Genomic DNA, 14647 nt, shown 5'->3' on the forward strand with positions numbered 1-14647 from the left:
AGAACGGCCAGCGGAACACAGAGAAATTGCATCTGACCTCGGTTCCGGCCGGCCACGCCCCCCCAGCACACAATTTTTATATATACCGTTGGTATTCGAGTGACTGAGTACACTTTTCAGGTGGTTGTAGTGGTTCTGATTTGGGTTCTCATTTGTTATACAATTTATCTATAGTAGCGCATGAGTTTATATTGTATTGTATATTGTTATAATTTTTGTTCTTTTTACTCTTTGTACACGTGCTGCAGCTATGGATATTTTTAAATTTGTTGAAAATAGCAATATCAATTGATCCTATTATAATAGTCATTGGTTATGTTTCCTTATTTCTGACAGGGGGCTTTTGGACGTAAATGGAACCATGACTGGTCTAACTTTAATACACTGCACCTGAGAATTCGAGGAGATGGACGACCTTGGATGGTGAATATACAGTCCGAAACCTATTTTTCACTTCAGTGGGATGATTTATATCATTATTTCCTCTACACACGTGGAGGTCCTTACTGGCAGGATGTTAAGGTAAACATCATCATTTAAAATAAAAATGTTTTGTGATTGTAGCTTTTTTTAAAGGAGAAGTCCAGTTTAAGCTCGTTAGGCTGGGCTTCTCCTAAGGGTCACAAGAGTGCAATTTGTTTTGCACACCTGTGATCCATTGCCAGCAGAGAGACTGCTGAAGTCACACAGATCAGTCCAGGCATTCTGTCTCTGGGAGTCTGGATCCACCAGGTGCCTGGACTGATGTCCATCTCAGCCTCTCAGCGAGCCACTGAAAAGCTGCTCCCCGCCCCTCAACAGCTCAGCGCTCCAGTGAGCGTGAAGGAGCAGAGTAGGAGAACTGCTGATTGACAGTCAGCAGCTCTTCACTCAGAGAGCTGTGAGAACCGAGCCACCGGCGGTGCTTGATGGCTCACTTCTCAGTGCAGAGATGGCGGGGGGACAGATGCAGCATCGGTCCGACGCTGCATCCACCTAAGTATGATTATGGGGGGGGGGGGAATCCCATACTCTTTTAAGAATTTTTGTTTACAGGGATATTTTTACTTTTTTTTTATTTCAAAGTATTTATTTGTTTTCAAAAGAATACAGACATATAATAAGAATAAACACAAGTTCAGAGGAAACCTCTAAAACTAGTCAGCCTTCTGAATGTGACAAATACATTGGAAACAAAACGAACACTGGGTCCTCTGGGGGCATACGACCTGCTAAAAACTTGGGGAGCGGCAGGACTCCTGAGTATCTAAAGAACAAAAAGGCTTGTGGGCCCCGGGGAACCAGCCCAGCACCCCTAATGGGAGCTTGCTGTGCTAGGCTAGCTCCTCCCAGGCCTCCAGAAACCCTCCGCTCCCACTGTTGATCCAGAGAAATCCCAGGGTACTGAGGGCGTGTGTAACTAAGGCGAGAGCTTCAGAGGGAAGGCCCTTAAATCAACTGAACAGCCTTGTTGAATTATGAGGACGAGTTACGAATATGCCAACACAAACAAAAAAAAAGGGGGATAAGAAGGGGGAAGAGACACACTAGGAAGGAAGAGAGCAGACAAGGGAAACAAGAGGGGACAGAAGGACACAGGACAGACTAGAGACGATAGAGCCTGCGATTTAGAGCTGGCTGTAAGAGGGGCTCGGCTTACGGGCAGGCAGGGATATAGGGAAGGAGAAGAAAGAGAGCCAGGCGACAGGACCGAACACGGGCATCAATTGCCTAACAAAATCAATTAGGCAGAAGGCCTGTGCCGAGAGAAATGTCCACGTGCTGGGCCCAAGGCTCCCATATGGATTCAAACTTATCTCTGTAGTCTAGTAAAATGCTTGTCATTTTTTCCTGGGTCATGATCCAAGAGATCTTATGTTTGGCTGCTCGAAGGGAAACTTTGGGCTGTTTCCATGCTTTAGCTATGGTTACCTTGGCACCCAGCAACATGAAGTGTATCAATATGTTAGTAAACTTTCCAATTTGGGGAATGGGGCCATTCAGGAGAGCCACCGCAGGGGTTCTAGGGACCTGAATACCCGTTACCCGATAGATTAAATTAAAAATCCTCCGCCAGAAGGGCCTAAGTTCAACAGGTTCCCACCAGATGTAGGCCATATTACCTGCCATTTCACAGCCTCTGAAACAGAGGGGATTGGCCGAGGGGAACATGTGGGCTAATTTGGCCGGGGTCAGGTACCACCTAGTCATCACTTTGATATTGGCCTCTATCAGAGAGACGTTCCTAATCCCCTTATAAGCTCTTGAGTAAGAGGAGTGCCAGGACTCCGGCTCCCATTGAATTAGGAGATCCTTTTCCCAGGCCAACATGAAAGATGTCTTGTTGTCATTCCGGGCTAGTGCCTGGTATATAACCGAAATTCCCCCTCTTTGGTCTGTGGCCTGTCCACACCACACCTCATAATCGGTGAAACACGGAGGGCCAGGTTTCCCCTTCCAGATCCTATGAAGGTAATGTTGAATTTGAAAGAACCTAAAAAGCTTAGAATTTGGAATCTCCAGTTTCCTTTTGCAGAATTTTAGGGTGACGGGGCCAGAGGGCGTGAAGAAGTGACCAATTCAGTACAGCCCCTTATCCAACCACCACTTGAATGATTTAATGTCTTTCCCTGGCGGGAAGTTGCGATTGTTAAAAATATGGGCAAACGGATGAAAGTCGGACACTAAGGATGTGTTGGTTTTTAGTCTATCCCAGAGGGAGAGGGATTGGGATAGGATGGGTGAGAGAATGGGGGGGCGCTCCTTGGGGGGGATCCAGAGTAAGAAGTCTAACATGTATCTAGGGGCAGCCTGTCTCTCTATTTGCAAACAATCAGGTTTTTTCCAGTCTGGAGTATGCAGTAGACAATTGGGCTAGTCTGGCAGCTTGGAAGTACCAAATCAGTCTCGGGACTCCCAGCCCTCCTTTCTTCCGTAATCTAAAGAGTGTGTCGCGGGGTAACCTGTGACCCCCTTTCCCCCATATGAACTGAGTCACCTTCTGAAACGATTGAAGGTGATCTGACCTTATATTAATCGGGATAGCTCTGAATAAGTAAAGTAGCCTAGGAAGGAGAGTCATTTTGAGGGAGTGAATTTTGCCCAACCAAGAGAGATCCTCTTTGGTCCAATTATGTAAGTCCGCTTCTAACCTCTTGTTGGTAGGAGGAAAGTTGGCTGAATACAGCTGTTCGATTTTAGGAGTGAGTTTGATCCCTAGGTAATCTAAGAAGGTGTCCCTCCATGCGAAGTCAAAACTGCTCCGAAGGGTTGCTACCGTAGTTAGGGGAAGCGAAATATTAAGGGCATGGGATTTGGCGTAATTAACGTTGAGGCCTGAGGCCTTTTAGAAGTCATCCAGGGTTCTACAAAGATTAGGCAGTGAGGTGATGAGAGAGGTTAAGAAGAGGAGTAAGTAGTCTGCGAAAAGACCACACTTTGTATCTGGGATCCGCATAAAACCCCTTGGATTTTGGGGTTGGTTTGGATGGCTATGGCTAGAGTCTCAATGGCTATGGCGAAAATTAGAGGGGATAAAGGGTACCGTTGTCTGGTGACTCTAGCTATGTTGAGTGGTGGGGAGTAGTGTCCTAATAAGCGAATTGACGCAGTCGGAGTCGAGTATAGGGAATGAAGAATACCCAGGAATCTGTTTCCGAAACCCCAATGCTCCATGAGCGAGAAAATGTACGGCCATTCTATGGAGTCGAAGGCCTTATGTAGGTCCATGGATAATAACATACCCTCTTGTTTGGGTCCCCCCTCCCAGTTGGATTGAAGAACAGAAATGATGTCAATGGCCCTTCGGGTTAGATCCTGCCCTTGCCTTCCAGGGATAAACCCAACTTGGTCTTTATGGACATATCTAACAATAAAAGAGGCTAGCCGGTTGGCCAAGATTGTGGTGAGTATCTTAAGATCGTTGTTTATAAGGGATATGGGCCTGTAATTCTCCACGTCCTCCGGGTTCTTGTTCGGCTTTGGGATAACCAAAATGTAGGCGGTGTTCAACTGGGGGTCTAATGGGGAGCCTTTAGTTATTGAGTTAAAGAATTTTGCCATATAAGGTGCAAGAGAGTCTACAAATGCTTTATAGTATGGCACTGAGAGGCCATCAGGGCCTGGGGCCGATCCCGTTTTGAGAAATTTTATGACTCCCTTTTATCTCCTCACCTGAGATGTCTGCTTCCATTATATCTCTGTGATCAGCCAAAAGTCTAGGTATGGGCAAATCTCGGAAGAGAACATTGCATACATTACGGTCATCTTTTTGGGTCAAACTGTAAAGTTTGGCATAAAATTCTTGGAATGACTTAAGTATTTTAATGGGGTTGGCAGAGAGTGTTTGTCCCGAGACCCTAATTTTGGGGAAAGAGTGAGTACAAATCCTAGGGGTTAATTTGGCTGCTAACATGGAGCCGAATTTTGTCCTTCTGGTTATAAAATCTGGCACTGCATCAGCGAATTTCTTTTTCCATTTTAGCGGTTAGGGCTAGGTTTAGTTCCAGTCTAGAGGCGTCCACCCGGTCCGCCAAAGCCTGAGAGGGATACTTCTTGTGTTGAGATTTCAGGGTTTTAAATTTGGTTTAGAGGTTTTTGATATCTATCATTCGCTCTCTTTTTTTTTTTTTTTTTTTTTTTTTTTTTTTGGTGCACCGGTCCTGGAGGTACTGCAATACCAGGTCGATGCGTGGAGTGGACAGAGCAAGCTCTTCTTCCATCTCCCTGTTCTAAAAATCCATTTAATATATGGTCCCCAGATAGGGGACGTATCAGATATTAAACTGATAAGAACAGATACTACACTTGATCTTAGCCAAAAGGCCGAGAAGCGATCATTCGCTCTCTTTTGATGCGTGAGGCTATGCCTATTATTTTACCTCTGACCACTACTTTATGGGCTGCCCAAAGGGTTTCCAGGGAGATCCCCCCTACATCATCCAGGTGAAAGTATTCCTTCAAGGAGCTCTCAATGTCCTTGGATATACTGGGGTCATTCAGGAGAGATTCATTGCGTCTCCAGTGTGTCCCCGCCACCTCCGTTACTGCATTGTGTACCGAGATGCATACTAGTGAGTGATCTAACCAGGGAACATCTAAGATGGAGGCTTTATGGGTGGATGGGATCATTTCCGGGGGAACCAGAATATAATTAATCCTAGCGTAGAATTGGTGTGGGGGAGAATAGTGTGTGAAATCTCATTTGGGTTCAACTCCCTCCAGATTTCTATCAGGCTGTGGGCATGAAGGGATCTTGCTATGGACAGGCTGGCTTTGGTGGGACGTGTAAGCTGTGATCCCGGGGGTTTGGACCCGTCAAGTCCCTGATCGAAGGAAACATTTGAATCCCCCCCCAAATATTACTTTGCCCTCCGTTAGGGGAAGTAAGGCTTTGAGAAGTTCTTGAAAAAATTTAGGTTGACCTTTGTTGGGGGCATAGTAGGAAATTATGGAGTAGAGGTTACCTTCAATCAAACCCTTGACCAAGATGAACCTGCCCTCGGGTTCTCTAAGAGTGGAGGAGTGTTCAAATTTGCAAGTTTTAGCAAAGAGGATGGCTACCCCTCGAGTTTTGTTCTCCGCGTTTGCTAAGTAGAAGTTTTAGGTAGTGTGGGTGGAGGAATTTGGGGCTGTACCGAACCGGGAAGTGTGTTTATTGTAGTAAAACTATATTGAGTTTAAGGGAGCAGTAGTGTTCAAAGGCTAGTCTCCTTTTTCTGGGGGAGTTCAGCCCCTGAGCGTTGTGAGTGGCAATTCGAAGGACCCCTATTTGGGTTGTCATAGAACCCCGAATGTGGCATGCTGTGGGAATAGGCATCTCTTACCCATGGAGATCCTCTTCCATTGAAGTCTGGCAGGAGGAGGGAAGGCGATCCGGTCCGGGATCGGTGTTGTGGTCCAAGTACGGCCCGTTGGCTGGCCTCGAAGGGAAAAGAAGAGGGAGAAAAAGGTAAAGAGAGAGACAAACAGACAAAAAGGACATCTTCAAAGAAGATCTACAGTGTCTGGGGGAGGCTAACCCCCAGAGACCAAAGAACTAAAGGTGTCAGCGACCTCTAACTAAGGGCCGACTTCCCGTCGCGCAGACACAGAAATCTGCCTCTGCGGGAAGGGTGGAGACACAAGGGGATCACCTCTACCCCTTGCCTACAAGTAAAATTGTAAAAGGAAAAAAGTATGCCCGGAACACCACTAGAAAAATAAAATAGGTTAAAGGCTAACCGTATTCAGCTAACAGTCAGGCTAAACTTGCAGTAAGTAATATTTGTCTAACAAAAAAACATTCTATGACCTAAACAATCGCGAAAACTGCCCGATGGCCTAGTAACCAAACATGGGAGTCATGGGGGCGCCCGCTAAAGAGAGTACAAGATAGACAGAACCATAGTCTCCTCCAAGGCGTCCATGTGAAAAGCAAAGAATCTTCTGACTAGGCTGTCAAAGGGAAGTCCCGGAGGTCTTGATGAGTTAGTCTCTCTCTTCTGATGGCAGGGTGAGGATGGTTCTGAGCGTACGGGGCCATCGTAGTACACCCGACAGTGGTGAAAAGGCGGTGTGCTAGGGGCTTCAGGGGGGGTGAGGGGAAGTGTATCAAAATGGAAAAATTAAAAAAATTAAAAAACAACAGGAAACAGCCAAAAAAGGTCCTGCTTGGGGACAGGTTAGAGTAGGAGCTCAGGGCCCCGACCATCACGGAGAAACCCGTTCCAGGTACATGACCTAAACGAAGGGAATGATGAGTGGAGAACCTGAGAGTCTCATTAGGGGGGTCTTCCATCTCTTGATTTCTTATTCTTTCCCGAGATCCATAGGGGGGAGACCGGGCTCGTCGGTTGTGGACGCTTGACTGAAGCTGCTGCGTTGGCCGTTACTTCCATGAGTACTTCCTGGGATAGAAGCTTTAGATGGAGGAGCAGTTTTTCACCTTCCTGCAGACTGGAAAAGGCGTAGGTGCGGCCCTTGTAGTTGAATTTAACTGCAAAAGGGAAGGCCCACCGGTATTTGATCTACTGGTTGGAGAGAACTGTGAGAAGCGGCTTCAGGGCTTGCCTCTTCTGGATAGTAGCTGGGGACAGGTCAGCGAAGATTTGAAGCTGGTGACCATGGCAGGAGACCTGTTGAAGTCTCGACTGCTTCAAAACCTCCTCCTTCACGGCATAGAAGTGTTGCTTCACGATGATATCCCTAGGGGAGCCGTCCTTTCTCAGGGGCCCAAGGGCTCTGTGAACCCTGTCCAGCTCCAGACGATGCAATGGTATATTCGGAATTAAATCCTTCAAAAGATCCTGGACTGCCATGGAAACATCTGAAAAGGTCTCAGGGAGGCCACGTATCCTAAGATTATATCGCCTGGATCTGTTTCCGAGGTCGTCGATCCTGAATAGGGCCAAATCTAGTTGCTCCTGAAGGGTCTGAATGTGTTTTTGGTTGGTGCGCGACACAGTAATTTCAATCGCTTCCATTCTGGATCCTAGATTTGCAAAATTCAATTTCATATCTCTAGTGATCTGGGCTGCGGTGTTAGCTAGACCCCTTTCCAGGAGGGCTGATAGTTTGATAAAATTGAGTCTTGTTCAGGCATGCATGGAGAAGGTGTAGCTAGGAGGTTAGGAGACATAGGCCCTGATGGTGATAGGGCACTGTCCTCAATGTGGTGGCCTAGGAGTGATTCTGTGGAGGCTGGGGGTGGTGTTTGGGGATAGTGATGTCCACCCTGGGTCACCTGAGAGTATGTCAGTATAGCAGGGGTGATCACTTGCCTTTGATCTGGCTTCTTGTCTCCTGTGGCTGTGTGAGGCTGTGAGGCGTTCTGTACGGTGGCCATCTTGGTACACCCATTCCCTCCGGCCTTGTTGAAATCCGGCCCCAGATCTCGTCTGGCCGCCGGACCTGACATCTGCGGGTGTTCCCGCCGGGATCCCTGCAGCGTAGAGGGTCAGTGGAAGCTGCTTTGGCTGATGTTGTGGCGCCTTGGGCGATCGCGTGGTAGAGGTGATACAGAGCTCCCGGCTTAAGCAGCCATTACGGAGCGCCCGCGCATGCGCACTGACTTTTTTTTTTTTTTTATTGGTCACAATTTCTTTTCTACCTTTTCAAAAAAATCTAAATCTGTTTCTTGCAGATATGTATCTCATAAACTAACTCATGACTAATAAAAGTACAGTGCCTTGCAAAAGTATTCACCCCCCCCCCCCTTGACTTTTTACCTATTTTGTCACATTACAGCCTTTAGTTGAATGTGTTTTTGTTTTGTTTTTTAATCTGAATTATATGTAATGGATCAGAACACAATAGTCTAAGTTAGTGTAAGTAAAAATAGAAAAATATATATAAAATTATTTTTTCATAACTAAAAAACTGATAATTGGCATGTGCGTATGTATTCACACCCTTTGTTATGAAGCCCCCCCAAAAAAAGCTCTGGTGCAACCAATTACCTTCAGAAGTCACATAATTGGTGACATTATGTCAACCTGTGTGCATTCTAAGTGTCACATGATCTGTCATTACATATACACACCTTTTTGAAAGGACCCAGGCCTCCAACACCTAAGCACCACTAACCAAACACTGCCATGTCTCTGTAAAAGGTGTGAACAAGCCCAAAATATTCTATGCAAGTCAAATCTGTAAGTTTTTTTTTCTATCAGTTTTTATGTACTGAAACATTGGGGGTGATTAGCCCAGTGGTAGATACGTTTTTCCAGAGAGTCCACAGCAGTCAGTCGGCAGGTTTGAGGGTGTGGCAGCACATGTTTATTTGAAGGAACAAAATACAAGTTTATACACAGGATTTCCCACGCAGGGGTACTTCTCCAGTAAATTTACACAATCGAAAATGTCAAGCCTCATGGCTCCCATGCTTACTTTGCCTTGCATTTCCCTGCTGAACTGGCCTACCCCTGGCCTCAACATGATTCTCCAGTGACCTGGGTTTGCTCACTGCCACCCAGAGTTCAGGACTTCAGCCCCCTTTGGACATGCTAGTCTCCTCGGCTCCCCCAGCCTCCCAGACTCTCCTCTGGGTCTCCCAGGCCCTTGTAGACGTTCCCCCTCACCAGGGGTGCAGTCTCTCACAGGGCAGACAGTTTTCCTGAAAGGAGTACACAGTAGCAACAAGCTGCTCACACTCCACCTTCCAACTTCTACTGCTCTCACCAGCCCATTGTTGTATGCACTTAGGCACACACACCCTGCTGCCTGTCCACAAGACCCGGACACGGTTGGAGATCCCGTCCCACCCAAGTCTTGGGGATCGTCAAACTACAGAGTGTCATTCAGCAATAGCAAAATCCAGAGAAAACTGCCAGAGCAGATTTTTCCTCTCAAAATCTACGCTCTGTAGCTCTGCAGTCAGCAAACATGCAAACTATGTGTCCACTTGCAATCTATTTCCATAGGGACAGAGCCTCTCTCTGTCACAGTATGTATTGTGTGAATGCGGCCTACAAGTAACTTCATTTCTGTAGCTCGACCATCTTTTTATTTCAAAAAAGTTTTATTAAAGCGATTAACAGAAATACAAAGTCAGCAAAAAGAATCATGTGTCAAAAATAGCATAAGTAGTTGGATGACAGGATTACAAGGAGGTGATAAACAAATGACAGAACTCCGCAGATCAAACCACAGATTATAAATTTCAGTATGGGTCTTACATCCAACAACAGGTCGCAAAAAAGAGAGGAAATACAACGTTCAATGTGCTGACCTACATAACCAGAATACATAGGAAAGATCATATCAAGAGAGAGAGGGGAAAGAGAACAGAGAGAAAAAAAAAGAAAAAGAAGAAATGCAGACAGAAAAGAGAAGGAATATGAAAAACCCAAGGTGCGATCACTTTAGCAAGCGGAATAGGAACCATGGGTTCCACTTAAGGTCATATATGCGCGTTGTGTCCTGCAGAGTGTGGAAGATCTTTTCAGACAGCATCACATGGTCAATACGTGAGAGAACCTGTGCTAAAGGTATCGACGGGGATTTCCAGTGAAGTGCTATAGTCCATAGCACAGCGACACATATAGAGTGCACTAGCCGTACAAAGTGTTTTGGAGTGTCAGGAGGGGTCTGGAAGAGAAGGCAGTGGTGATAAGAGAGAGACAATGCTCGGCCCGCGAACCCATCCATCAGCCCTAAGACCTCCTGCCAGACTGGGCGAATTAAACTACAATCCCAAAAGATGTGAACAAAGGTGCCCGGGTGATTGCATCCTCTAAAACAGTTAGGGGATGTATGGGGATATATCTGGCGCAAACGTACCGGAGTGTAGTACCATCTGGTGAGAACTTTGATGGCTGTCTCTCTAATTGTTAGGGATCTGGCGCATTTGCGCATGTTATTCCAACCCTCCTCCCAATCCACCACTCCGGTCTCCAGAGCCAACTCCTCCTCCCAACGTGATCTATACCGTAGAGGCTGACACACTGTATGTCCTTCCAGAGCCCTGTATATCAGGGAGATCAGGCCTTTTTGGCGTGGGAAGTTAAAACATAAGTCTTCAAAGATAGTGAGTTGGGTCTGGGACCAGAGCCCATAACGGGAGAGAAAGAAGTGGCGGATTTGTAGGTATCTAAAACGTTCAGCATCCGGGAGTTGGTGCTGGGTCTGCAGTGTCGAAAAAGGAACAAAGCTAGAGCCCGTCACAAAGTCCTTCAATTGAGTAAGCTTACATTAAACCCATACACCAAAAGAGTCAGGATGGAGATAAGCTGGGGGGAACCTAGGATCACCCAGGAAGGAGGCCCCCATAGAGCAACCCAGGGTGAGGTCGTACTTGTGTTTGAAGCGGTGCCACAATAGGAGACTGTCCGCCACTATAGTATTAAGAGTAGTTAAAGTCGAGTGAGGACGATGAGTCGACCACATAAGGCCAGGGAGATAAAATGGAGTTATCGAGTCACTCTCAAACCTCACCCAAGGGACTCTAGAATTAGGGATCGACCACTGTGCCTGTTGAGTAAATCTGCAGGTAAGATAATACAACCAAATTTGAGGAACCCCCAGACCTCCATTTTTCATAGATCTGTACAGAACCCCCCTAGCAAACCTGGGAGATCTATTATTCCAAATATGTTGAAATGGGATTGAAGGTTAAGGAGAAAAAACTTGGAGAGCTTAACCGGTAGAGAGCGAAATAGATACAATAGCCTGGGGAGGATGACCATTTTGAGCGCTGTGATTCTTCCTATAAAGGGAATACGTAAAGAGAGCCAGCCTTTTAAGGTGTTTTTAAGTTTGCTAATCAGTGGGGGATAATTGACCCCAAAGAGGTCACGGAAATTCCCGGGCAGTCCCACTCCCAAGTAGGGAATGTGGGAGGCAGCCCAAGTAAAGGAGTAGTTTTGTTTAATAAGGGCCAAGTCATTGGGAGCAAAGCCTATAGGGAGAGCTACAGATTTGGAAACATTAATGGAAAGACCAGAGACTTTCGCAAAGTGAGACAGTGTCAGAAAAAGGTTGGGAAGGGAGACATGAGGGTTTGCTATAAACATCAAAACATCGTCAGCATACATACAAAATTTGTACATTTCTTTACCCTTAGTGTAACCAGTAATATCAGGATGTCTCAGGAGGGCAATCGCGAGGGGCTCTAGGGCTAAAGCAAAGATTAAAGGGTAAAGGGGACACCTGTCTAGTGCCTCTACCTATTGGGAAGAATTCGGAGCTACAGCCAGGCAACTTAATGTGGGTCATAGGATTATTGTAGAGGGCTTGGAATCCCACCAGAAAACTGCCATGAAAGCCCATGAGTGGCAGAAGTGTGTCTAGGTAGTTCCATGTAACACTGTCAAACGCCTTCTGTATGTCTAGGCTCAACAGGAGGAGCTTACGGGAGAACAGGTTGGCATCTTGAATAACGTTTGAGGCTAGGCGGATGTTGTCTGTGATAAAGCGATGTGGAATAAACCCAGATTGGAAGGGGGAAATCAGGGAGGGGATAAATTTTGCCAGTCTGTCAGCTAAAATTCTACTAAATATTTTGATATCGTTATTTATAACCGAGATCGGCCTAAAATGTTGAGGTAAATTATGATTCTTGTTGGGTTTAGGGATCAGTGACATGTTAGCCAACAGCATTTCCTCCGGGAAGCTATCGCCTAACAAAATTGAGTTGAAAAGGTGCATCATTCTAGGGGCTAAGATCATGGAATATTTTTTGTAATAAAGAGCCGAAAAGCCATCCGGACCCGGGGCAGAACCCATTTTTAATGACTTGAGGACCCCTAAGATTTCTGGGACCGTGATAGGGGCATTCATTACATCCAATTGTGAGGGGTAGAGTGTTGGAAGGGGGATGTCGCGTAACCAGGACAGGTCTACGGGAGAGGGAAGAGTGTGAGGGGACTCTAAGAGTTTGGTATAGAATTGCTCAAAAATCTTGAGAACTTCTTTGGGATGTGAAGATATAAAACCGTCTCTATTAGACAGCCGGTATACATGAGGCGGGCGAAGTGAGTTAGACAACTTCCTAGCAAACGAAGTCGATGCCGAGTTGTTGAATAACAAACTGCGGGCCTTGGCCCAGCGTAGTGTCTTATCAACCTTGGATGACAACAAGGAGTCTAGTTCCAGGCGCTTCTGGTCTATGGAACGCCTGGTAGAGTCCAAGTGTAACAAGGACGAGTTTTTATATAAGTGATCTAGGTCTCTGGTTAATTCAACTATCCTAAGTCTATTGGATTTGTTACGGGCAGCAGAAATACTGATAAGTCTCCCTCTAATGACGGCTTTATGTGCCATCCAGAGAGTCGAGGGCTGCATATCTGGGTGAGCATTCAGGGAAAAATACTCCTCCAGAGACTGTGCCACCTGGGATTCCACCCCTACATCAGAGAGAAGGGACTCATTCAATCTCCAGGAATGGGGCGTGGGGGCGAGTTTAATAAATCCCGTAGTAAAGGAGATAGCCTGATGGTCTGACCATACACAGGGGTGAATGGAAGCCTCCAAAAAGTTAGCAAGTATAATTGGGGTGGAGTATATGTAGTCTAACCTCGCATAACTATTATGCGGGTGGGAAAAGAAAGTGTACTCCCTGCAGCCTATGTTGTGCGCCCTCCAGGTGTCAGTGAGTTGCAGGTCCCGCAGGCCTCTCGAGAGAGATTTCGGGAAAGCTCTAGAAGCGATCGAAGTCGACGAGCGGTCTAGAGTGGCGTTGGCTACCGAATTAAAATCGCCACCTATGACCACATGGGGGGAGTGGTATTGTGCCAATTTCTCGAAAAATAACCCAAAGAAGGTAGCTGAGCCCTCATTGGGTGCGTAAATACTGGCAATGGTAAGTTCCCTGTTGTGGACAATGCCCTTAACAATAACATATCGACTTTCGGGGTCTCTGAATATATGCTTAACCTCCATCGGGAGGGAAGAGTGGAGGAGTATGGCGGCACCCCTGGTCTTGGACTAGTGGAGCGAGTAAAAGGCCTGAGGAAAATCTTTATTGAAAAATTTGGGATGGGAGGAGCGGGAGAAATGGGTTTCTTGGAGTAGAAGGATTTTAGCTCCTAGTCTTTTATAAAAGGTAAAGGCTTTGCGCCATTTGGAGGGTGAGTTAAATCCCTTAACATTATGTGAAATGCATGTTATTGCCATGGTAAATGAGAAATAACAACTGTAGTTGAGAGATCACATCTGGTGGTGGGGGGGGGAGGGGGAAACTTTCAAGGAATACTCGTCCAACAAGTACAAGATAAACAGGGGGACCCTCGTATCGTCACCAAGACAACAGGAAAATAAGGTACAGTACAATAACATCAAGAGTGGCATGAGAACACTGATCCTGAGTATAAAAGGAACCTGAGTTGCTGAAGGAACATAGGACATGAAAAATGATCGACCTATTTGGGAGAAAATCGAAAAACATAGAGCAAGACGATGAACATTTGAAAAAAAAAAAGCCCAGAATCTAACCTAGGACTGGGAAACAACATTAATGCTAAACGTGGTAGCGTGTGGGAAAAAATAGCCACACCAAAATAAACTTTGGATACCGAGACTACTAGGTCTCGCGGCCAGTAGGGTTGCGCAATGGTAGGGGGCACCCACCAGAGAAGCAACCAACCACTGGAAAGGGGAGCCATAATACAGCTCCTAGGGACTTGTAAATTACCAGTGGGCTGGGTAGAATACCATAGAAAACATATACCCCCACTCCCTCTCCCCCCACCCCCCCCCAAAAAAGAATGGAGGGGCGGAGCGAGCGGGAGAAAAGAGGAAAAAAACAAAAACAGAAACAAACTCTACCCTCGAAACTGTAAACAGGAGCACATTATGTATGTCCACTGGGAATCAAAGCTAACCGCAGTCAGAACATCAAGATGAAGCAGAGAAAAGTATCATCAGCGAGGGCTATCTTCCACCCGATCCTCAGCACCATATCTGATCCTACGCCTGTCCCTTCTGGTCGGGGGTGTTTGCCAAATAGGCGTAGCTCTGGGAGTGGAGGGCAGTCTGCGAATCATAGAGGCCTCCAAAAGGCCAAGCTTCACCAGGATTTCCTGACCCTCCAGGACAGAGGTAGCAGAGTATGTCGTGCCATTATGAGGGATCACCAGACGAAACGGGAATCCCCATCGGTATCTGATGCGGGCTGATTGCAAGACAGTGGTTATCTCCTTCAAGTTTCTTCTCCTCTCCAAAGTCGCCGGGGCGATATCTGGAAAAATTT

The 14647-nt window shown here is 46.4% G+C and overlaps 1 protein-coding gene and 1 non-coding gene across 6 annotated transcripts in view; one reads left to right on the plus strand and one right to left on the minus strand.

Moving 5' to 3' along the window:
• NDUFAF1 (NADH:ubiquinone oxidoreductase complex assembly factor 1) overlaps positions 1–14647 on the plus strand; it is a 437923-nt gene that overhangs the window by 211315 nt on the left and 211961 nt on the right. For all 5 annotated transcript variants that reach the window (XR_013264917.1, XM_077465058.1, XM_077465055.1 and 2 more), the window contains exon 3: positions 337–522. Coding sequence is in view for 4 of the 5 variants with exons in the window: in XM_077465058.1 (XP_077321184.1) it covers positions 337–522 (186 nt within the window). In the remaining variant the exon portion in view is untranslated. The remainder of the gene's footprint in view (positions 1–336; positions 523–14647) is intronic.
• Positions 4625–4815, minus strand: LOC143950424 (U2 spliceosomal RNA). Its single transcript, XR_013265827.1, has one exon. It is a non-coding gene; the product is annotated as a U2 spliceosomal RNA (small nuclear RNA).

This window comes from Lithobates pipiens, unplaced genomic scaffold (assembly GCF_037356315.1).
Source record: "Lithobates pipiens isolate NorthernLeopardFrog02 unplaced genomic scaffold, aLitPip1_a1.2 Scaffold_30, whole genome shotgun sequence".
Lineage (NCBI taxonomy): Eukaryota > Metazoa > Chordata > Amphibia > Anura > Ranidae > Lithobates > Lithobates pipiens.